Source organism: Scomber scombrus, chromosome 9 (assembly GCF_963691925.1).
Source record: "Scomber scombrus chromosome 9, fScoSco1.1, whole genome shotgun sequence".
Lineage (NCBI taxonomy): Eukaryota > Metazoa > Chordata > Actinopteri > Scombriformes > Scombridae > Scomber > Scomber scombrus.
Genome location: NC_084978.1, coordinates 7,121,659 through 7,147,008, shown reverse-complemented (window position 1 = coordinate 7,147,008; position 25,350 = coordinate 7,121,659). Strand labels below are relative to the sequence as shown.

Genomic DNA, 25,350 nt, shown 5'->3' with positions numbered 1-25,350 from the left:
TTTGTTTCGGGGCTCCCTGGTTTAGATTCTGCCTCTGGCCGGTACTTATAATGACTTGACCTCTGACCTCTGAGTGAGAACACAAAGAACGAAGTTATCTCTGTTTTCAATGTATTTGAGTTGAGTTTCTACAGTGAATGGGCTTTTTGGAAAACAGTAGTTTTACTCTTATTTATGTAACAAGATATATTAGCTCTGAATTCTGCTGAATTATTAATAAAGTGACCCAATTAATTTCCTTCACTGGTCCACTTTTTATTGGAGCACAGCGCACTGAAGAGACAGCGTCAGGAACTCAGCAGCCAAAAGCTCACACACACACACACACACACACACACACACACACATTTAAATATACAATACTACACAAATAAATCTAGACATGTAGTCTCTCTCTTTCCCCTCTTGTTGGCTCACACATACAGGGTTTTTCATGTGATAGGATACACTTGTTGGGATGGGGATTACATTTGGGAATACTGTTTTAACTGTAAGTTAGAAACCCAGAGCATCAATCAAAATCGCTGCCAGCGTTATACAGTAATGTCTCCATAAAATGTGGCACAGTGAATCTGTATTCAGACATGTCATATATTACTCAGTCTTTCACTTCTTCCTTGCTTAACCTTAATAAATGAAAGTAATCAGGAAACTGGTATTTCATTCTTTGTTGAACCGCTGTATATTTTATATTTGATAAGAGGTAAACCAGTAATGGTAATGAAATGCCTCGCTGCCACCTACTTACTCCTGACACAAATACATAACAATCTCTGTCTCTCAGACACAGAGAAAAAACAAGCATACAATTAGTCACTTAGAGACCCGCACGACCAAACGCACACACTCACACTTCCTCTGCCTCCTACCCCACACGTCGCTCGGATAACAGCCACCCTGGGGAGTCATCACATGCAGGGCTATTTTTAGGGCATTCATTAATAGTGTGATGAGCATTAACTTCAGTGCTTCGCTGTCATGAAGGAAACGACAATGACTATGAAGATGTCTCTTGCTGACTAAATGTCAAACCGTGGGAAGCCTTCATTGGGAATCTGTTTCCAATGTCAGAGCCAAGTTTTAAAGCAAAATGAAACTGAGGAGGCTGTGGGAAAAAGGATGTCATGATGATAAAAAATAAGCTGTTGAAAATGCAAATATTAGAGTGTGAATACAAAAAAAATCATTTTCACCTGTCACATCGACTTATGATTTATGCAGTGTTATCGAGTTCAGTAGTTCATAGCATCATTAAATACACAAAAGATCATTTATTTATTTATTCATTCACTAACTCTCTCAGTTGCTTATTTAATAGGTCATTTAGAAAAGTTTTATGTACACCAATATGATACTGAGAATATGCAGGTGCAAATAATTAATCATTTAACATCAGTAGGAGTAGTAACATCAGTGTGTTGAGCTTTGGGTCATTGTTTTAAAACATTTTTTTTAAATTTTCTCAGTCTCTAAATTGTTAATATTTATCAGCCTTATCATAAAAATGCACTGCCTTTTTATTTTAACTTTATTATTCAATCTTTATGGTCGCCGCAAAATGTTTCTAGGAGCAGATAACTTTGTCATGTAAATGAAAGAATATGTCATCAAAGGAGTTAAGCCGTCTTACAACAGCCTGTAGAGCTGCCTCAATCACATCCAGATTTGTCACTACATGTGTTGCCGCATTTCTGTCTGTATTTTACGGACTCTTACACAGGAACATGATGTCCTGCTTGTTAACCAAAGGCTTGGTTATTTTTACAACCTTGGGAAGTAGTTGTCAATTATCACAACACTTTGAAAATATCAGAGATATGTGCAGGAATTCAGGGGTCCTGAACCAGGCAGGGGTTGACAAAATGTTACAGTGACATGATTTATTTTAGATGGTCATTATATTTTATTGGCCATGTACAAAAAAATGTGCACATCAGTTATTGATGAGACTGATGCAGAGTCTTGCGGATTGATGCAGTAACATGAGAGTAAAGCTGACACAGCAAGCACAGGCAGCAGAAACCTCACACAGTGCATGAGTAGTTGAAGATTACATATATTGGATGCATTGAAATGTTCAACTTTTTTCACAATTTGGACAATATTGCTTTTGTCCTTTTCTTTTATATGCATTGTACCTAAAGACGTATTGTTATGGCTTTATATTGGAACATATTTTTTTATTGTATGTGTTTGCTGTTGTGTTTAATGTCCCTCGTTGTAAGTTGAATTTCTATTTTTGAACTGAAGTAAGCTCATCGCCTCTCCCTTGCTGTCCATGACGTCCAAGAATATCCGTGATCGCTGCCCAGCACGTAGACAGCACACAATGGCAGCTTTACACAAACCACTGCCAAGCTAATTAACTAGAGAGGATGTTTGAGTATGATGTGCATCCCATAATTTATCACATCTCCTGGAGAGAATTCACTCTTACTAATCATTGTAATTCTTCATAATTTCTGGTTTATAGCTAAAATCCATTTTTTATTTTTTACTAATTACTTTTTTTCGCCATATCATCCCAAGGTCTTTTTTCACTGTGCACCCTTCATATCAAAAATTACTCCAACAGGAATTCAACACAGTGAAACTAATGGATGTTCACAGCTTGGTCAGGCTTTCTTTCGAATTTATTGGAGACATTCATGTTACAATAGTGATGATGTGGCACATTGTTGCACAGGAGCAAGAAGAGATGTGAGAAGGCAAAGCTGTAGGGCTAGGTGATGTGGTTTACAGCTAAGTGGTGCTCTCTGTCTCGGGGACGTCTGACTGGGAGGATTTATAACCCAGAAATAGCAGTATTTCAAATGCAGAGAACTGTCTTTCATTTCTTTGTGCCACTCTGTTTTAACTTGGTCAGATGTGAGCTCCAATCCAACAGCCAAATGCTTAGACATTTTGGCTGTGGTTGGTAAAATGTTTTACTCTAGCAGCCACTTTGACCAGTAATCAGCCACTGTTTAACAGCCTGGTGATAAAAAAAAATAGAAAAGACTAACACACCACTCTGGCTTTCTTTCTTTCTGTGTTGAGAGGGTTCCTATGCTTCCCTATAATCTACACAGCAGGGGTGATTCTAGGATCAGACCTTCAGGGGGCTCAGCTCCTAATGAGAATTTGACATACAATGCCCTGCAAGTGTTCAAACCCCCTGTTAAATTACACATTTCACTGGATAACGTAAAATACAACAAGAAATACATAGTAAAGTGGTCTACTATAATGTATGATAATAATAGTTCAGAATAAACAATCACAGATTTCTACAGAGAGGACACTAAGATAGTTAATGAACCCTGAGGGAAAGATTATATATGAGATCAAATTTAGAGGTGCTTGAGCATCCCTAAAAAAGGGTCTAAAATTGCCACTGCTAAACAGACAGAAACAATAAGGACGCAATCACACCTATAGTTATGTTTTGGGCTAAACCCTACTGGAGAAACCTACAGTGACATTAGAGCTGACACAATTAGTCGCTTTATCGAGCAAGAATATTCATAGGCAACAACGGACATTGGAGATTCATGATTATTGTGTGTGACAAGAGTTGAAATGGCATTTTTATTTTTTAGCCAACTGAACTGATGTGTAGCATCGTGGATACTGTACATAGTGTTCTGTGCTTGCTTGTCTGTTTTTTTGCATGTCTGTGTAGATTCCCCTGAAGCGACTGTGCAAAACTCAATGCTGATCATGTGATAAACATTGTGCACACTCTAGAGGTGGTTACTTTTATCCAAAGCTCCTTGAATCGCCCCCAATCATTCACTCTATATATAATGTACACCCAGTGGACATAAAACCACAGACCGTTGCAGTGTTTGCTCCTTGCAGAACTCAGCTACTGGTGAATGACCACACAATTATAACCAAACACAGTGATTCAGTGAGTTTTTATTGTCACTGAACTCCAGAGTCTGTGATAAATAGACTTTCAGTACTAACAGTCCTCATATCAAGTCCTTCTACAGAGACCTTCTGAGGCTGAGAGCTAAATTATGAAGTGCAACTCATCAGTGATTCAATTCACAGCATCATTTTGGTTTGTCAAAACTTAACAGAGTGCACAAAGTTGTTATGGAGTTATTTATCACAGAGTAAATTACCTGCTCTGCACAGTAAATCTCTTCATCAGTCATTTCTCTACACAAGTTTTTTTTTCTTTTTTTTCTTTTGGACAGTTGACATTTATTTCATAAATTACACATTATTGCTTGAAAGGTTAATTCTTTTTAAAAACGTTAATTTATACAGGGATGGTTTATTGAGCACAACAAATGTGTTTCAACATCACCTTTGTTTTTTGATATCCTCATGGAAATATTTGAATGATAGTCTTCAAATTCCTAAACCACACCTGTGCTCTAATTTCTTTTTTTCCATTTCTTTACTTTTATGCAGTGCACTGAAATGCATTGGCTGCTGCTTTAAAAAGGTTTTTCCAAGGCAGGGATTGAAAACAGAATCTGCCAATTTGATTCATAAATCTGGTGATTTGTTGCCATGGAAGGATCCTAATTGCCTAAATTCAAGCCCAAAAAGTCAGTATAAGCTTGCGGATATGACAGAATAATGGCTAAATAAATCATGCGGTGCACTGCTTCCTTCTGTTGGATGGACCAGATTTTTAAAAAATGTGTCTTTTGGCCCCTCTACAGATTTTAAAATACTACTACACTTCAGTGACCTTATGTGGCTGTTTGTACAACCCTGAGCCCTACAGGCTGTTTGGCTTAAGAGTTTAGTATTCATATCATTCCTGGGTTGAATTAATGGTCTGTTGCCTCCCATCAAGCTACTGCAGCCAGTCTTTAGATGGAACAGACAGCAACTTACGCGCTGTCCTTATAGGCAGTGGAGGCTGGGTGGTGATTACTTGGTTGTTATGCCCAGAGCAAGGGCCCTGGAGTCAGATAGCTTAAGTATTCATTGTCTGGTTAAATTCTTTATACAACACACCAGTGCCGGACTGAGATCAGGCTCAAGCTGACCCTGCCAAGCTCTAAGAGAGAGACAAATAAAACAGTGGATAAAAGGATATAACAATGGCTACTTGAGGGGAAAAGGCAGTTATTGCCATGTAAACAGGCTCACTAGAGGCTTAACAGAATTAAATTGTGGCTCAATTGAAAATAATATGGGCTATAATTGAATATAACAGTTGATAGGACTGTATAGTAGTCAATAAAAATGGTAATATTGAGCAAAATGTGGCTGTATTGAGAGTCATATTGGCTTTATGAAATCAAACAGTGGCTAAAATACAATGAAATGGTGGCTTATACTTGTTGTTGCGACGTGGTCTCAAAAGTCAATTCAAATTGAGTTCAATTCAAAGAAGTGTTGCTGTCCAAATCAAAATTATAGCACAGTATGACAGGACCCAGCAGCTGTGCCCGACAATTTCAATGCACGTACAATTGGTTATTTAGTAAACTGATGCTTTGTTACACACATACACATCAACTGTTATGTGGTATTTATCTGTTCAGCTTTTAAATGCAGGTCACTCAGGTCAGGCTGACACAAAGAGGACTGAAAATGCTGCAGAATTTCCATATTCAAAGCTATAAATGTAATGTTTTGAGTTGTCTGTTAGTTGTTAGTTGATAGTTTGCATGTCTTATGTGACTCAGTTGTCTACATTGTAGGCTTAAAAATGACACGGCAATAAAAGGACTTCATGCACAATGCACAAAAGCACATCTTCCCAAGCATTGCAATAGTTTTAAAATGTTAGGAATATTATTAGTTTTATAACGGTCACAATGACACCAGTTATCATTTTCTTGCTGAGAGAGAGAGGAGGCATAATAGAGGTCCAGTTTCAGCAGCGTGAAAGCAGGGAGGGGCTGAAAGGCGACTGTCCCAGCCTCGCAACTACAATCATGCTGAAAGCGGGCCATTGTTTAGAGTTTGTAAAAGCTATGGAGCTACCAGACCATGTAACACTCACTACCCAGCCCCCAGTAGTGGCCTAGATTCTGGGGCACTGTACTAGTTCCATGCTCTTCTCCATCTGCATGTTGTGGGGTTTCCACCCTTTGGCAGAGTTTCATGTGTCATTTGCCTCCAGTTCAATCAGGGATTACAGGCCTTTTTCAGGGTGGCTAGAGGTAAATCATGCTCCCACTGTGCTTAAATTGTCTCCTGTGGTCCAGAGCAAACACACTATCAACAAGCCACACTGCCGAGCAGCCAGTAGGCACAGTGTGAGCTAGCGGGTCAGTTGAAGAGCTGCTGATAACAGAGAAATGTGATGATGCAGCACAAGGGACCAGTTGCTCATTTTCTCAAAGATGAACAGTTGAATCAATAAATTGTTTTTTTCAGGGGTCATTTTAGAGAGTAACAGTCATGTGGAAGTTAGAATTCAAGATTACCTAAATATGAATGATTACTAACAAAGTATTTGCATACAAATTTCAATAGGAGTTTCAATATTATGCCGTAGTCATAATTTTACTCCTGTGTTACTTTTTACAGTAAACGGGGAAAAAGAAAAGTGACATTACTGAAAGAAACTCTTTCATTTGTCAGTATGAGTGGTTGTATTTTATGTACTTTATGTTTGAACTTCACATCTTTGAATCCTTAACCTGCTCTTCGGTTATCTTGAGTCTTTTTTTACATACTATACTCAAGTGAGTTTTACGACGTTGCTTTTAAAATAACAATTCTTCTGAATGGAGTACTTTGCAGTTATACAGTGTGTGATATGAAATACATCATTAAATGTAAGGTGAAATGGAGGTAATTAGTTCAGAGGGAATGGTGACATGTTTGCCTTTTTTCCTGGATTTAGACGCTGTAAGCATCAATAAGAAAACAGGCTTTCCCACATTAATTCACTCAACAGCGGTGCTTGTTTATTTTCTGTTATTCAGCTTTGGCGTGTCTTGTTTGCCATCACGAGTTTACTGTTTGTTTGATCATTTTCTTTTTCATAAATAAATGTGTATTTTTGTGGGGGTTTTTCTCTCATCTTTCATTGTTTTATTCCTTAATTAATTTCATCCTTTCTCAAACAAGAAAAAAAAAATTCTAAAAAGCAACCAAAGAGGAAACAATCCCAACTCAAAACTAAACCCCGCTTGATTCTACTGAACTAAGGTGGGCCGTGGTGTACTACACAGCTCATTGGAAAGCACTTGGCGTTTTCCTCAAAGAGTCTTTGTTTGGCTGCAGATTCCACTGACCTTGCTGGACACCAGCAGGGAGAGGGAGTGAGCGAGAGACAAAGAAAAAGAGAGGGAGGTGGATAGAGAGAGAAAAAAAGGAAAGGAAAAAGGGAACTGAGGACAAAAGAGGAGACAGAGGAGGAGAAAAACAGAAGGGTGCTGTATGAAAATGCAGATAATTACAGAATGAGCTTGGTAGTAAAATAGTGGAAGAGAAAAACAGGAAAAAAGTCTGAGCAGGGGATACTGAGAAATAGACGAGTAGTGAAATGAAAGAGACGTAGATGAAAACAGACGAGTAAGAGCAGAAAGACAAATGGGAGAGGGCTAGAGAGACAGACGAGAGGGAAGTATGATCCCTGCTGATGAAGACATAGACAACCAGAGACAGAGAGAAGGAAGATGGGTGTGTGTGTGCGTGAATGTGTGTATGTAACAGAGAAAGAGGCAGAATGTGTATGAAAGTGTGTACTTGTGTGTGTGTGTGAGAGAGAGAGAGAGAGAGAGAGAGAGAGAGAGAGAGAAAGAAAGAGACAGAGAGAGGGCAGAGAAAGAGTTTGACAAAGGGCTTTTGTTTTGGATGTGGCCATTTTGAATCTTCCCCTGGTTCCGGATGGCTCCACTTCACTGTGTCCCAGCCTAGTTGTTTGGCCTAGTTTCTGATTAAGTCTCCACTTATACCATGGCGGTGTTTACTATGTCGGCCCCTCTCTCTATTTATGGCAAACATCATCATAATTCCTCCAGACGTGATGCACCTAAATGCCACACAGATGCAAAGAGTTTCTCTCCCAGGGGCAGCAAATGATCATATAAGATATTTGTTCTTTAAAAGCTGTGTCAGTGGTTCTATATGTTTTGGCTTAGTAACAACAAATTGCATCTAAGATACATATTTTTTTAGCAGAGACTGTTGAAAAATCTACTTCTAGGTACAATCAAAGAGGCTCTGACATCCACGGGTTTGAGTCATTTGCCGAACAGTAGCAGACTGTTTATACTCACAAAATCCTTATTTTTTTTATCTTCTGGGTCTGATTCATTTATTTATTTTTTTAACCATCAGATTCTCTTTCGAAGTCATTTGTCAAATCTCAGCTGGCACAGTGTCTCTAAAATGAACTCAAAAAATTGGTCCCAAGTCACAAATGCATTACTGCACAAAGATAAAGAAACACTGATGAAAAAGGCGACTAATGGCTCACTCAGTGTAATTGGTTGGTCGTCTCAAGCAGGTTTTTAATTCTCCAGGTATTCATTTTCATGCTGTTCTTCTGTGAACTGATGCATGTAAGGACCATTTGAGCTTTGTAAGCAGTACAAGATACTCTAATCTTGAGCTGCAAGGATTAGTCAATCAATCAATCAACACAAAGTAATTCAACAACTATTCTGATAACCGATAATCATTGAATCCACGAATTCAACAAAAATGCCATAAGATGAATGTTTCCGGCTTCTAAAGTTTAAGAATTTGCTGATTTCCACAGTTGCTTTTTTTTTTTTTTTCAAATCACATTCGGGACTCTCAGAACTTGTCATGTGCAATTTCACTACTTTTGACATTCACTAAATAATGAAGGAAAGGAAAATAAATGATAGCCCTCGCCTCTCTAAACTACACTGCCTATCTATACAGATTGAATCAAATGATTTAAGTAAATTACGTATAATGACTATTATCTGGCTTTTAATGTACCTCATGATTATAAAATGTGCCATCAAATTTTGCAGTGTTTAAACATACTGTAAAATCTCTATTGCAGGTTAGATAAGATTATATTAACAGGATTATATCCACAAAGGGAGACTTCTACAGCAGTGACTGTAACACACACCAACACACACAGACAGGCACAGACCACCTTTTTCATGCATTAGCAATCAGACAAGGAATGGGGCGTAACCTCACTTTACATGCACTGCAGTCATATACATACACACTCGCTCTTATGCATACCTTCACAGAAACACAGATACGCAGGCCCACATACACATACCTCTCCCTTATTATACAGTGAGTCACAACCACCCCGATTCATCTCCATTGATCTAAACCTTCCCAGTGGCTTCTGAGTCCGTTTGTTATTCTTTTCTACGAGTCATCTTGCATCATTCATAAAGCTGCTTATCCCACTGAAGCATTTCTATAAATTAGATTTTCTGTGTTATACAACTGTATCGTCAAGAAAAACCCCTCACAATCCATCGTAGAGAAATTTTTTTGTGACTGTCTCTTCTGAAGTTAATCACCCCAGCCACGCTCACTTGCAGACATATACAGTACATGCGGCAATGAAACCATGTGCACACACGTACTTATAAGCATGGCGCCGGCTGTGAGGTGCTGAGCTTAAAATTCAGCTGGGATGAGAGTGAGTCATGGAAACAGCTTAATATTATGGGCTGTCTTTCCCTTGATGTTTCTCAAGCTAATTAAGCTTCGTACCGAGCTACTCAGGTCTTTTTGAAGTATGCAAGAGACTCACTTTAATGGTCTGCTTTGTGCAATTCTGTGTTCTCGCATTTAATTAGAATATGTTTACAAGCAAGGGACCGCAGATTATACAGATAAGGCCTTGGAGTGTAATGTAGATACACCTGAATTTCCTGCTTTATGTTGTTTTCCAAATTGCTTGGGAAATCAAATCTCCTCCTGAAGTTATTTTTATATTAAAAATGCAGACAAGCAGACAAACCTTGTGCATAAAATAATAATAACAATAATAATAAAATATTTCCCTCCAGTCATTTTATATGATTGCTGAGTATGTGTAACTATTTTCTGTTGATGTATGATTTTGGAAAGTAGCATTAATGAGGCTTTCAGACTTGCAATGTGCCAGCTTCCACTCATTTATAAACATGCTTGATTTACAGTAAATGCTATTTTTATACCATTAATATAAATGGGATTAATGAGAATTATATTTAAAAAGAGAAAGATGATTAATACTCGTGTGTGTTGACAATCATGCATTACTGTGATTACGTGCATTGTCTTTTGTAATGCTGGTTGTCAAGAAAATTAAGCTCATTCTACAGGTGCACTTTAATAGAAGTTGCTAAGAAACCTGCAAGAAATGCAGTGGTGCATACTGACCCCTAATGTTGATAACATGTTATCACCCTGCTCTGTAAAGCACACCTCCAGGCATCTTGGTGGTGTTGAGGAGCAATATCACTCTGTCTCGAGATAGAAAAGGTCACAGTGTTTGTTTTTGTCGTTTTGTGTGCAGGATTGGAGTGCTGTGTGCGTATGCTGCCAACCAGAACCTGAGCTCACAAGTGAAGAACATACGGAGACTGGTGAACAGCAACATGAGGGACCTGCAAACCTTCGCTAATGACACACCAATGGTATGACACAGAGACCATGAATATAATATAGTGTTAATGGCTAAATATAAGCATTTAAATCCATAACCCATTGTCTTACAAACCAGAATCCTTTTCCCTACGATACTACAAATTACATTGTGTGATACCATGAATTAGACCAGGGGTGTCAAACATAGGGCTCAGGGCTAGAACTGGCCCACCAAGGAATGCAAATATCTGAAATAAAGCATACATACATTTATGATTAATATATATAATAATACATATTGTGGTAATTCATTTTAAACATTTTAAATTTGGTCAATCAGCAGCTTCTGTGCAAAATAATCTGAAAAAAACAGACAAAATATTGTTGAAATTGCTCATTTTTATTAGGTAAATAGATGGTTTATTATAGTAAAGTTACAATATATATATTATTATTATTTATGGGTTATAATGCAGTGGTTTTACTGTTCCAGACCGCAGATCAAACTAGGCTGCTTGTAGCCCCTGAACTAAAATGAGTTTGACCCCCTTGAATTGGACACTTGTTTGCTGATATTAAACTAAGCTATAATGGTTCATGTAGGGTATGGGAGAGAATTCAGTCATGGTTGAATATGAAACAACCGAGTCGAAACATCCAATTCTCCTGATACGTGAAGACACCACCCCAATTATAAGGCCTTCGTGTCCCAGTGTGCTTTCCTCCTGTCAGTCTGCTACCGTTTCTTGTCGTGCCTCCTTTATATAACACCTTCAAAGTGGCAAAAGAGAATTTTCTCACATCTTATATGTGCGACAGCTGCAAATTTGATTTCTAAAACATGTGTCTCATTCCATGAAATTTCAGGAGCACGGGTTTTCACTTTGAATTCACTCGTGGGAGTTAAATTGTTGTCCTCATTCAACATTCAAACAAATTCTTAGCTTATTTAACATTATAGGTTTTGTATTTTGTCATTTCCTTTACTTCATTTTTTGCCAGAAAAAACATAATGTTGAGATTATGCTTCAGGGTGCTTGTTGGTATCTGTGAGTAGATTAGAATAAACACATTTTTATCTGCCTCCATTTGTGAAACTCTGTTCTGTTTTGTTTCCTGTTTGCAGCAAATTGATTACCTAATATCCCAATACGCCACAGCCAAGAACAAAGTCATCTATGACCTAGATAGTAAGTAGAACTTCTCTGTGCCTCTGATAGTGAACTAAGTGGACAGAAACGATTCACTGAGTTGTTGCTCTTGGTCATATATCATGCTTATTATCTGAATGTCTACTTTCCTTGACTTGTTTTCACAACAGATTTGTGACATAACTAGGTCTAGATAGCTACAGCGGTGACTGTTATAGAAGATCTCTTGAGTATTCATCCTACTTTTCTCCTGCGATAGCACTGCAGACAGTTCTTTGCTGAAAGTTAAGACCTGCAAAAGCAATACCTGTATAGCATACTTTCAACACGATAATATGATGTGTCTCTATACCTGCAAACCATGAGATCAGAAGTGGAGATGGCTGAACACAAGTCACATAATATTAAGGGACATAATGGACAATTTTGTTGTTTATTCTGTTGATCTGATGCTGTGTTTTCCACAGATATTGGACCGTTATTGGGTGGAAGGATACACGATCAGTTGGATAAGGAGGTCCACCCTGCCCTGGACAAAGTGCTCAATATGGCTGGAGGTACATCCGCTCAATTTTCATTTCCTCTTTCTATCACGATGCCATCAGGTTACTGTCAGCTGAAAGCTACTGAATTCAGGTTACAGCTGCACAGTTCGGAGTATAATCACATAATCACATTTTTACCCTATTAAACCTATACTATACAACAGTATGTATAATTATATACTGTTTAAAAACTCTATTAAATAATAAATCACCTGTTACATGCATATGATACACAGTGAACAGTTTTTAGGATCTAATTATAATATTTCAGTGTTCAGTGAAACCTATGAATTGTGATTAATTGATGATAAAACTTTCTAATAATAGTTAAGTATGTTTTTTTCCCCAATTTTCCTTTTTTATTTTTTCTGTAAAGTGAAAATCGAGAGAGCCATCAAAGGTAACAGTTATTGGATAATAACCTATGATCCCTTGACCCCTGACCTTGTGAACTTTGACACTGTTATTACTCCTATGATTTGCTCCTTTGTGATCCTCCTTGAGCATTTGGACCTATCAGTTCCCCAATTGCCATCTTAATGAACAACAAGCCATTTATACATTAAAACTGCACTATGCAATTTCACACTTTGGTGACCTCAGACAACGGATGAGTGTGTCTGAAGGATCAGTTAAGTGTATGCTTGAATCTGAAGTCGTTACTCATAGTGACTGGAGGGGACGGAGGTGGTGTAAAACATCGTTTCACAGCAGGCTCCACTGTCTTTCTGAAGTCTGGTTTTCTTTTGATGCAATGTTTACATGCTACCCATGAGGAAAAATGTTGGGGTTTTGTTTGTGAGATCAAATTCACCACCTCCTACATGACAAGATAAATTTCTGCCTGTGAATTTAACTACCACCAGACAGTTAAATTGGGGAAAAACAGGATCGAGAGGGGGAAGGGAATCTTTCCTTCAGTTCTTGCCTAGTGCAGTTTTAAGTTAGTGACATCCCCAGATCTTGCCAAAACCCTAACACAACATCAACCTGCACCCGGACATTTCCCTTCCTGTTACTCCAATTGTGTTCCTCTGTGTAAAGTGAACATAAAATAATGTGTTTTTGTAACACTTTTATTAGAAACTACAATGTAATCTTAACAATCCAAAACAATCACATATTTGAATATTTAACAGACAATGAAAGAATAATTTTACTCATTAAATAATTACAACAAGCAGCTAATAACTGATGTATCGACTATAAGGGTTAAGAAAGCTTTGCAGCACATTGGACGGATACTGTCGATGAGGCAGCAGTCAGCAAGCATGCCTATAGCAATGAAGTGAAGTGCATTGCTGTGTGTGTTGACTGAGCATCTGATTAGATGACCACAGTTATTACATGATTGTGATTACAGTTGTGTTCTCAATGTTTGTGCACTATTTTTGTTCTTACAAGGGCTGAGCCAAGTAGTCAGAGGGTTTTAGTATCCAGTATTGTGTTTTGTATGATACTAAATTATTCAACTAAATATTAAGGGATCGTAATTGGAGAAACAAAAGGAATATTTCAGTAAGCACAAGTAGAAGTGAATAAGGTATTTATGCATTTAGCACAGAGCATCTATCTGTATTTTTTTCTTCCTCCAGTGTTGCTATTCATTTAAAGCACTTAGCTGCTAGTAAATTCACTGTTTCCTTCCTACATTTCTGCATATTTTATATGGACAAGGATGCCACAGTTTAGCTTGCTTTATCCTTTTAAATTTTAAAAGTCTGCCTCACGCTACTTTGTGATTGTTAACAAACACATGGCTGTTGTTTAGTGATGCATTTACTTGCTATTGAAATGTCCAACTTACAAGATCTCAGATACTCAACAGCAACATTTTCAAGTAGCCAAAAGTCCAACTTTAGATAATTGAGATTTACACCTAAATATGAACACACACCAGACATACTAAAGTCCAAACTCATTAACAAGGACCACAGCTGGCACACTTATACTCGGCTCAGGCCTTGTTCTTACAATAAGTGCAGTTTTTGTTCAGTGTGTTTTGTATGTGTCTGTGTTTTTGTGTATAATGACCCAATATTATGTTTTTCTGTGTGTGCTGATATTGTTAGCACATTTATCACTTGGTGAATTAAACCATTTGGCCTCTTTCACAGGTAACTGATCAATATGTGATGGTACCACTTCACCAGCTACTAAATATCTGTTTCTCTGATGTCAGTCAGAAACGTCATAGCTTCATGATTGACAAAAAAAAGTTACTCTACTGCTCTGAATACAAGTCTACATCTATACACTTCTAATTATAACAATTCTACAAACTGTCCCAGGACAGAAGTGGAGGGTTTTAATGAAATATTCATCATTATGAGCCAGAAAAAACAAAACACTGTTCCTAACAACTCATTCTATTTAAAATGTCACGCCAAAATACAATTCAGCTAATACTGTACTGCTAATATTGTTTTTCTCATAACTTGGCAATATCTTGAAATAGAGACACTCTTATCAACAAGCACTTGACTCATTTTAGATTTTGTAAAAACAATATATTTGGTTGAGAAACAATGGAAATGGTGTCACTTTTCAGGAGGGAAAATATGTTAAGAGAGTCTGTTGTTTTGATGGGCATTCTCTCCTTCTTGCCCTGGTTTTCCCTCATTACATCAATCTAGCCCACTTCGTCTGTCTCTATTCATATCTGCTCTCTTTTAATGCAGCCATGCGAGAAACCAAGGAAGCCCTGGAGAATGTTAGTGTTTCTCTCGAAGTCCTCCAGGAAGGAACGGGAAAACTCAATTTTAACCTGAGCCTGGTCCGGGTCAGCATTAACCGCACACTAAACGACCCCGGCTGTCATGACGAGGATTCAGATGCCACCACTGCCCAGCTGTGCCGCAACATCCGCCAGTCACTGTCCCAGCTGCAGATCAGCGCCAACTTCACACGGGTACAAAACTGAATAAAACATATTCTAAAGATGACTTGCTGTGGGGATGAATAATGGAAAGATTGCTACTTCACGATGAAATGTTATGTAAAAAATAACACAATGACAGGTTCTGTTTTAAGCTGTCAACTAATGTTTAAGTTAAGGATAAGAATTGGCAACTACTGATGTCTCATTTTTTTCTTATTTCAGCTACCCAAAGTGACGACTCAGCTGGAGAAGATGAACAATGTATTGAGAACAGACCTCAGCACTATTGTCCAGAGGGTGAGTCTTAGCCAGTCATACACTAATCTTACACAGCTGTCTTTCTACGATGTCAGCATACTTAAGAAGTTATTTTTCTATTTGCATCAACAACATTACATAACACCTAAAAACAGGCATACATTTGTGGCATGAGTTTTAGCAATTATCTGGCTATGCAGCAATTTTGGTGTTATTGTCACAGCCCGAACCGTGGGTAACATGATGTCCATTGAATCTGAAAAACTTTTGCTATAGATGTCCATTATGAAACAAATTGCTATAAAACTAAGAAGAAAAACTCCCTGAACATCACACAAATGTAAATCAGTCTCTGTGGATTTTTACAATTGAAATATTCGGTCTTATAAAGTATGTTGATGCTTTTTTTGCACTCTTGGGTGCCTATGACAGCTGCCACCCTCTTGGCTAATTCTGGCTTATTTACAGTGATGTTTATTATTTATTATATGCTCTTACCCTGAGAAATAAACAGAATAAATTAAAATGTTAGGAAACTGTATCCCTTATTTTCCATGCATCTGTAGTGTTATGCATAGGTGTGGAAAAATGACAGTGACAGCACAGAGAGAGAAACATAGAAAGTTTTACAGGCAAGTAAAAGTGAGTTAAAGCATGTCACATCTTGTAGGTGTTTGACATTAAATAATCTGAATATGGTGATGCACTGTTTACTCATTTTAATAAAGTTCTTCCCCCTCACAGGGTTACTCCTCTTTGAACAACACGCCAAACATGGTGACTGAACAGACCAGGAGTGTCGTGGAGAGTAAGATACATTTTATATTTCTTAAACCCATTTCTGAGAGCAAACATATTAATCTAATAACTCTCCTTACTGTTGACATCTATCTCCACTCATTTACTACTTTATATTCTTACCTTTTCTGTCTACATATCTTTTTTCCTCCACTTTTATGTGCTTTTGAGCCTAATAACATGGTTTATATGTTTGAATCTGAAAATTGACCCAGTTTGGTTTATAAAGCATACGGTATAAATGATCACAAAATTCTTTGTTAGACCTTTTTAGCCAACTTTATTCCAACTTATTATCAGAGTTTTTATATATATATTGGAATTTTTTCTCAATAGACCTGCTTTAAATGAAACTATACCTAATTTTTGAGTTAACACCTGTTGTTCTCCCCGGTCAAAATTCAACCAAGGACAACAGGGGGGTTGGATTTCAGTGTAAAATACACAATTTGCCAGCCTAAATCCCAAAATGTGTAGCTCTTTGGCATCCTGTGGCTTCTTATTATGCAACACAAATCACACGCACTAATAAACATGAGTAAGCCTACTATGTGCAGTTTACTGATGTCACATTACTTTAATATCTGAGTGTTTGAGTTTTACTGTGTGTAACTTTCAGGTGTTTTTAGTATTTTTTTCCGCTGTTTTTACCCGAGCCATTTAACTGAAACCGACTGCTCCTTCAGATGTGCAGAGTCTGGTGGACGATATCGGCAGCAACATCAGCAGCTTTACCAAGGCGTTCCCGGTGCAGAGCTGCCTGTCCAACTTCACTATCTTCATCAGCCATGCTCACGCCAAGATTGAGGACTACTACCCTGAAATTGACCAAATGGACTTCTACAGGTAGACATATTATTATAGTTATTGTAAAATGATAATAAAATTGACAATAATATATTATACATTTACAAATAGTTCCCTCACATAAATCAAACCTGAACAAATCTGTTAAAACGACAATATAAATAATGTAATGTGGACACTGTCTATAGCTTTGGGATTCAGCTTGATGCTGTCTGTGCTGACCAGACTCAATCCACAAGTAATGTAAAATTAAATTGAGCGTATTAGCCTGCATCAATATTTTGCATTGATGAAATATTCATACTTCTACATTAATTCAGTTTAAAATAGTGCAGTGGAGGGGAAACCCGAGAAGATGTATCAGTTTTAAAAGCTTTGCATTAAATTTTAATTTACCTCCCTTTATCTCATGTGCTCGTTTTATAATGAGTAATGTTTTAAGCTTTCCTGTACTGTAGCTGTGGTGGGAGAGGAAGCTGGAGACAACCTTCAGTGAGAGATCTGACTGTTTAGCTTTGCCTACTGCTTACAGGTGGGTTGGCTGTATCGCTTTGTGCTGCATGGTGGTCCTGGTCCTGGCCTTCAACTACCTGGGCCTGCTGTGTGGCACCCTGGGATATGACAAGCACGCCTCGCCTACAACACGGGGCTGCATCTCTAACACAGGAGGAACGATGCTCATGGCGTAAGTCAGCTATGCACTTAAAAACTCTGTGATTTTCAAGATCTTAAACAAAAAGTGTTAACAAGGTTTTTAATGTAAATTTGTCTGTTTTATTGTCATGATACACCTGCCTATAAGTATTTTTAGAACTTGTTCAGGTGCTAGTACTTCTAGTATACCAGCCACTACATCTGCTACTTCACTAGACTATTTACTGTACATGCTACAGCACTTCTGAAAGGTGAAAGACTAGATGCTTTTTTTTACCACTGTAAATATTATAATACTACGACCAGCCTGCTACTCTTTCACCTCCTTGACTTCCACCTGCCACTCAGTACTATCCTTCAGTACAGTGGTTTCTACTCTCCTGTTTTTCTCTGCTTCGGCTGTATCTGAGGTCCTGTCTGTTTATCTCCACAGTGGCGTTGGATTCAGCTTCATCTTCTCCTGGGTGTTGATGGGAGTGGTGACCGTCATCTTCCTGACTGGAGGAAACTTAGAGAAACTTTTCTGTGAACCTTTCCACACTAAAGAACTCTTTAAGGTAAGTCAGAGAGTCAGAAATAGGACATTTTCACCAAGAAATGATACAAGGGTTCCCCTAAAATTTAAAGTATAAATAGGCACCCTCACCACACAATGGATATATACAGTATATTTCAAGTACTTTTCATACAATACATATTTTGTGTGTTTGATACATACAGTACATCTTGACTGGATGGACTTTAGTCCATAAGATTCATAATCATATAACTAAAACCCTAAATTAGCTTGTCTTTCAGATAGATTAAGTCAAGACACTGTTCTTCCTCTATAATTTAACATACAAGTCAGTGTCTCTTGGGTTGGACTGAAAGACTTTAAAGACTAGCTACTACTCCCACTTTTATGTGGCATGCTGTCTATTTCATTAGGCCCAAAGTTCTGCTGTAATTTAGTCATCAATAATGTGGAAAATGTTCTTTTTCTTACTTTACTGTTTGATTTTCATTACAAAACGGTAAATTAAACAACTTTCTGATATTGATTTCCTAACAGAATTTGCTCCATTATGTGTCCCTCCTTTTCTCTTAATAAAGCAAATTTGATAAGCGGAGTGACTTTCCTTAACAGAATATGGTGACATAGTATACAAGATTAATAATAAAAAAGAGTAATACATTTGATTTGCACTGCACATTTCATTCATAGTTAAAGTCATCATGCTGCAGTATTAATAGCGTAGAACACACAACATAAAGAAAATAGTAAAAAAGAGTTAAGATTTTTTATAGGCCTTAGTTCGTAGTACCTTGGTAGCTGAGTAGTTACTGTGCATGCCACATAATGGCAGCGTCCCTGGTACGATTCTGGCAGGGGACCTATGCTGCAGGTCACACCCCTCTCTTGCTCTGTTTCCTGTCGGCCTCTCTGCTACTTACTATGAAAATAAAAAGCCTTACTTCAACCAGTATTACAGTAATTCAAGAAAAATGCACTGAGCATTAGCTTCTTTTTTTCTATAACAAATGTTCATTGGTAAAGATGTTTTTACCTCATTTAGAAAAACAAACAAAATTTGTGAACACAGGTCAAAGTGAAGCTCGGATGCTGCTCTGTTTGGGTCTCACACATCCTCTCTCTGGCTCTCTGTTTCACCAGGTCGTGGACACGCCATATCTGGTCAACTCAGAGTGGAAGAACTTCATCCCCGGCTACATGTACAACGACTCTGACCTCGAGCTGACTTCGGAGAGTTTGTACAGGCAAAGAAAACTAATTTTTATGTATTTTGGGCAACAGTGTATGACAGTGTTACCTCTCAGAGGCAGTACTTTGGTGATGAGTATTGTCCTCTGGGCCCACTCAGCGTTTTGATTTACTGTTCACTTTGTGTCATGTTAAAATTTAATTACCAAACAGAAAGGATTTTGCAGCATTACAAGCCATTTATTCAGTTACAGTCGGCAGAATTACTAGATGATGCAGTTTATTGGCGGAGGCTTTCGGTCAGGCATCAAGCAGGCAACTGAATATTTAAACTCCGTGGATGGGGATGCAAATGAGACAGAGAAGTGTTATTAACCTTGAGTATCTAATTAGCATCATTTTTCTACACTATCTGTGCTGCTTTTCTTCAGCTTCTTACTCACACATTGCATCAGCTTTCATCATCTGCCTCCAGTGAGAGACTGCGTATCCTCAGTAACCGGGGCGGCAGACCTGCAGTCATTATATTTCCAAATAGAGCAGTGTTGCTTCAGCAGTCGTCTCCCGTTAGAAAGCAAGCAGTGCTAATTCTGTGTGCATTATGTGAGTCTATATGGTATGTGGCAGTCTAAATGTTATCATTGAACATTAGCAACTATTCAAAGCTTATATGGAATATCACACTGTTTCCTATCAGGAGACCTGTCATGTTTCGTGTACTTCCAATCATTTTCACTTGGTGGCAGCAAATATTTTCACTCTGACTTTAAACTTTAAAGTTGACTTTTCTCCCCTCTTTTTTTCTTCTCTGTCATGCCTGTATGTGTATGTGTATGTTTGTCTTTCTTAGTACTTGCAAAGAAAACAAAGGTATCTACTCCGCCATGCGTCTGGACAGAGTCTTCAACATCTCCTCGTTCCTGAACACTACAGTGGTCAGTAAACGCAACACACATCATTAATAGCATGCTGTCATATGTTGTTGGGGTTGTCTGGGTGTCTTTGTATTCATTTATTCCTTTAATTGGAAACTAAGTGATGGAAATATAACTCTAATTTTTTTTTTAAATAATCAAACCTGAAATTTAAGCTTTACAAAAATATTTTAAGTTAATCATATAATATAAGAAACATGATATTAAACTAGGAAGCAGTGTTATTTTATCTGGTCACAGGTATAAGGTATAAACAGTTTTGTAAGTTTGTGACTAATATGAGTAATGTCACTATTATGTTAGAGCCAAATATACAGACAATATACTTAAATGCAGCACACAAGCACAATTCATTCATTCAGTACATTCAGTGCTGTATATTGTTTTAGTAGTAGAGGTTTCTGGCACAACTTCACCTACCTCCAAGGTGTACAGAGAAGGGAAAAAAGGCTTTAAAGGCTAAAGTCATTCTATACTACAAGTGTTTCTGAAGCTTTGACTTTCATATGAAAAAAAGCTTAACATACATGTTATGTTAACATACAAAAATAACTCAAACTTAAAGCAAAGACATTTTGCTGACCTCTGGATACAATTAATACAAGGATACAAGAAGCAATCATTAAGATAGATCTGTAAGGTAGCTGTGCTTTCTAGGAATGTACACTAAATTTAAACTATGAACTTGAGCTATGCAGTAATCTTCATCAAATGCTATTATAGACACATTGTGTGCAAACAAAATAAATGTGCAGTGTTCATTAGTACTAACTGGAAATCATCGAGTTGCATCTTTTTGCACACTAATCGATCAATTTCAAGTTCAGCCAGTAAATCTGTTTTCTAAGATACTTCCAATGCCAGTCAGGGGTGGAGTTTGATACAATTTAATCAAATTCAAATCCATTTTCTGAATCCAAATCTGTTTAAATCCCTTATCAAATCTTATTAGGTTCACATTCAAACATTCCCAAGTAACTACAGGCTAAAATAACTACAACTCAAAGATATCTAATCACTTTTATTTGACTGAAAAAGACAGAAATAGTACCGTTTTTAGTGGCATCCTATTTAAATGTTCACAACTTGTATGCACAGCCTGAAAAAAAGGAGATTAGTAGAATAATATATGAAATGTTAATTAAATATGTCTGACACATTCAATTAACAGCTGTAGCCTTCTGTATTTCATGAGCCACTTACTCCAAATATAGGTCATGATTCAGAACTATCGAGATGATATTGAGATTCATTGTGAGAGACCATAAATACCACATCCAAGAATATAAAAGTATGTAGTTTTATATGCTAATAGTGATGGAGTGTCCCACAATCTTCATCCTCGGCTGCCGCACTGCATTAACATTACCTAATGATTTCTTTGCTGCCAACATAAAGTGAATTGTGACAGCCGAAAACCTTTATCATGCTTTACCCTTTACCTCAGTCTATGCCTGAGACATTACATTGATGTAAGTTTGTATTTCTTTTTGACCACCAGCCAGCCACTTCTGCCTTCCAAAGATATTCAGTGCTCGCCTGCCAGTTGGCAAGACTGTCTTGGCTCGTTATAGCCGACAGCTATGTCCCACACTGCGTCGGTTTCTGCACACTGGTCATTTGTCTTCATTTAGCGCCTGCAAATGTTGGAGGAGTTTCCAAAAGTGTGGCAGCCTACCTGAAATAATTTCATTAAAGTAAAAACTGTTATTTTATCTGATGATGAGGCAACAGATTTTTTTTATCTTCGCTGATAAAATATTTCCAACTGGGTATATATGAACATTTGAAATAAAATAAAAAACTCCTCTATTTAATGTGTAATGACATTTTATTATCTTGAGAAGATATGGTTCAACACCAGGCCACTCTCAAAATATCACATCTGACATCTGATGGTCTGATAATATATTTGTATTAGTTTTCTGCTGACTGATGATTTAAAGCATTAAAGCTACTGTAGAAACAAGGCGGTGCAACATGTTGGGCTCCATCGAAGAAGACTGCTCCCATAGATGTTTAAAGGGAACAGCATCCAGGAACAGGGCCAGGCTTCAAAGCAAAAATGACTTAGCAGCCAAATTTTGTAATTAAACTTCACATGATGCACACTGGCCCAAAATGGGTTTTTCCCATAGACTCACTCTGTGGCAGAGACGTCTGAGTTAACATACAGTGTCAGTAATATGAGGAACTTTATTGGCAACATTGTTTTCTTCTCTTTATTGTGCCACAAAAAAACAAGTTTTCTTTTTTGGTGGTACAATTGCATATTGTTATTCAAGACATCTAAGAAAATGGATAGATCTTTATTGTCACTGTTAAAACACAATGAAAATCAGTTTGTGGCACTTCAGCAAAAAATATAAATAAATTGAATAAATAAATTGAGACGTGTCCCAAAGTTACATGTCTTTGGTTAATTTCAGAAGAGACAAAGAAATTAAGTACTAATAAACTATTTTATAATGCAGCATTTTGTATTCTGCTCAGTTGGCCTCTATATGTGAGAATTAGGCTACTTGTTCAGCTGGTGTAGATATATGTGAGTCTTTAATTAGACAAATAAAGAGAGAGTATCAAGTGCAGGAATGCATTTATCAATAAGAAGACAAGGAGAAACAACATAAAAATACCTCTCCAGTGGGATATGAGTTGCATCCAAACCACATAAGATCTGTTCTCACTCTACTGCCAACATTTGATGTGCCTTTTTGTTGACCTTTCATCATGTCAACATTGTTTATGTATAGTTACAGTATTTGTCTGCTTCAGTTCCACACAGATTTAAAAAGATTGATCACTTTCATGAAATTGTCAGGAAGTCTGGAAAGTTAGTTTTGTGTTTTACTCCAAGTACTGTGTGTTTTTTATGTAGATTTATAAAATTAGAGAATTAACACACACATAAACGTATGCAAACCCAAACATTTTCCAACTAGTTCGTTAGATAAGCTGTAATGTTTTACTCTTTTCAGATGTATTTCTGTACACTATTTGTTGTTGTGTTGTTGTTTGCAGTTTACTAAGGATATGGTGAGTCAGCTGGACAGTGTGAAGATCGACCTGAGGGCAATAATCTTGTTAGAGGCGGAGGGGAAACAGAACCTGCAGGATTTCTCCGAAGCAGGACTGTCAGAAATCAACTACGCCGACTACCTGGAAGAGGTACACAAAAGCAGACAGATACACACCGACACATGTGAATGAGCAGACAAATAGACATGCTCAAACTGTGCACGGATGAGCAGGGAAGCACACAAATGACATTGGACAACAGGCAAACTCACATGAAGCAGCAGGAACAGAAGGACAAGCAGGCACAAACTCATAAGTGATTCACAAACAGAAATAATGAGCTGGAAACACAGATAACACAGATAACACACACACACACACACACACTAACTAAACAAAATCTGATTAAAAATGACAGAAAAACGATAAATGTAATCTTTGTGATACCAGTTTGTACCAGTTTGACGTCATTTTATTAGCTTACCATACATTCCAGTGCATATATGACAGATCAGTGTAAATATTAACGACAGATTATTCTACACATTTACTAATATTATTGTATTACATTTGTACTTTAATGGTATGTTACCAGAAATAGCTTGGCTTCAGCTGAACACCCTCCTCCTTGGCTGTCAGTGAACATACAGCAGGCAGCCCTGCTTCACCTGATATGAGCCGCGACATGACACAGTACACTGCGCTCTGTTGAGGACCACTGAAGCTCGATTATCCAAAACTGCTCCTGCCAAGCCAAAGAGTGTGTAGGAACAAGCCAGACTTGGCATTCCCTGTCATCTCCAACACTAACGGTCAGGTTTACTTCCAGAGAGAGGGCGAGGAAAAACACGTGTACCACTTGCCCTGATGAACAAATCACACAATCCAGAGATTTTAATGTCCAACACATTTCTCTCAGCACCTTTTTGTACCTTTTTGTAAGCAGATTTAGCCATGTCTCAGGTTAAAAGATTAGAAACACTTTTAAAACCACATAAAGCCCCCGTGCACTAATTCAGGTTTTCAGCCATTTCATTTACTTCAATCAGCTGTGCAGCTTAACATAAGATCTGATCTTTGGCCTTAATTAATTGAGTTATTTCTACACAGCAGTTTAATGGAAAGGTGAAAAGGGGGGTTGTATTACTTTGTTATTTAATGATAATATTCAGTCTTAAAATTAAGTCGTTTTAAGTTTGCCCTTTGTCAAAAAAGTGCTGTAAGAACTATTAATTGACGTGCTTTAAAAGGTAATGCTGATCTGCTGATCTGTGTTTTACAGCTTTTCTCTATTATTCATATCAAGCCTCTTTATTCTTTAGTAGCTTGTCCAGGACGCTGTCAGATTTCTACAATACTATGAAAAAAGTATAAAAGAATAAAATATTAAAGCAACTTTCTATCTCACAAACTATAGATGGTAGTAATTGAAAAGATAACACTTGAAATTATCACCAGAAAGTAGTATGAGTAGTTACAATATGTCTTTCTCTTACTCTTACCTGATTATCTGCAGGTCAACAAAGGAGTCACTGTGGTGGACCTGCTCTCATTTGCCAGAGAGCTGGAGGCCCAGACGGACCTCATGGTAAGAGCACCTTGGTGCCGTACTGGCTGATATATAAACATCCTCTAAATTCAGCTTCTGTGTTTCCTTAGTACATAGTTGCTTAATTTGATTTGCTTATTTATTTGCAATGCCACGCTTGATCTTGGATTTGGTTGCCTTTACTCACCAAGCTCGGTCTGTCGTTATCCAACACATAACAGTTCAGGTTCAGGAAGGCAACATAATGTATTCACCTCTAAATGGCAACTCAAGCTTGCAGATATATCAGTTTAAATGAAGGAGCTAGTAAAACAGGATTTATTTTAAAGTTTGACTCCTGTTCACTCTGTAATGGCATCGAAGGTATGACATGCAGCATTTTTCATATCCATAGTTAATACCAAATGTCTCTCTTGTTTCTTCCTTTTATAGTGTAAAGTTCTTGCACCTGACCTCTATATGACAGGAAAAATTATGACTTTTATATGATAGGGGAAAAAGAAAGTATAAGTTAATACATTTTTTTTTTGCAAGGGAAACAACAAATAC

The 25,350-nt window shown here is 37.5% G+C and overlaps 1 protein-coding gene across 1 annotated transcript in view; it reads left to right on the top strand.

Moving 5' to 3' along the window:
• prom1a (prominin 1a) overlaps positions 1-25,350 on the top strand; it is an 80,306-nt gene that overhangs the window by 41,825 nt on the left and 13,131 nt on the right. The window contains exons 4-16 of the mRNA XM_062425790.1: positions 10,430-10,550; positions 11,627-11,690; positions 12,119-12,208; positions 14,878-15,107; positions 15,300-15,374; positions 16,080-16,143; positions 16,820-16,979; positions 17,473-17,625; positions 18,028-18,151; positions 19,252-19,355; positions 20,150-20,234; positions 23,256-23,402; positions 24,769-24,840. Of these exons, the coding sequence (XP_062281774.1) occupies positions 10,430-10,550; positions 11,627-11,690; positions 12,119-12,208; positions 14,878-15,107; positions 15,300-15,374; positions 16,080-16,143; positions 16,820-16,979; positions 17,473-17,625; positions 18,028-18,151; positions 19,252-19,355; positions 20,150-20,234; positions 23,256-23,402; positions 24,769-24,840 (1,489 nt within the window). The remainder of the gene's footprint in view (positions 1-10,429; positions 10,551-11,626; positions 11,691-12,118; positions 12,209-14,877; positions 15,108-15,299; positions 15,375-16,079; positions 16,144-16,819; positions 16,980-17,472; positions 17,626-18,027; positions 18,152-19,251; positions 19,356-20,149; positions 20,235-23,255; positions 23,403-24,768; positions 24,841-25,350) is intronic.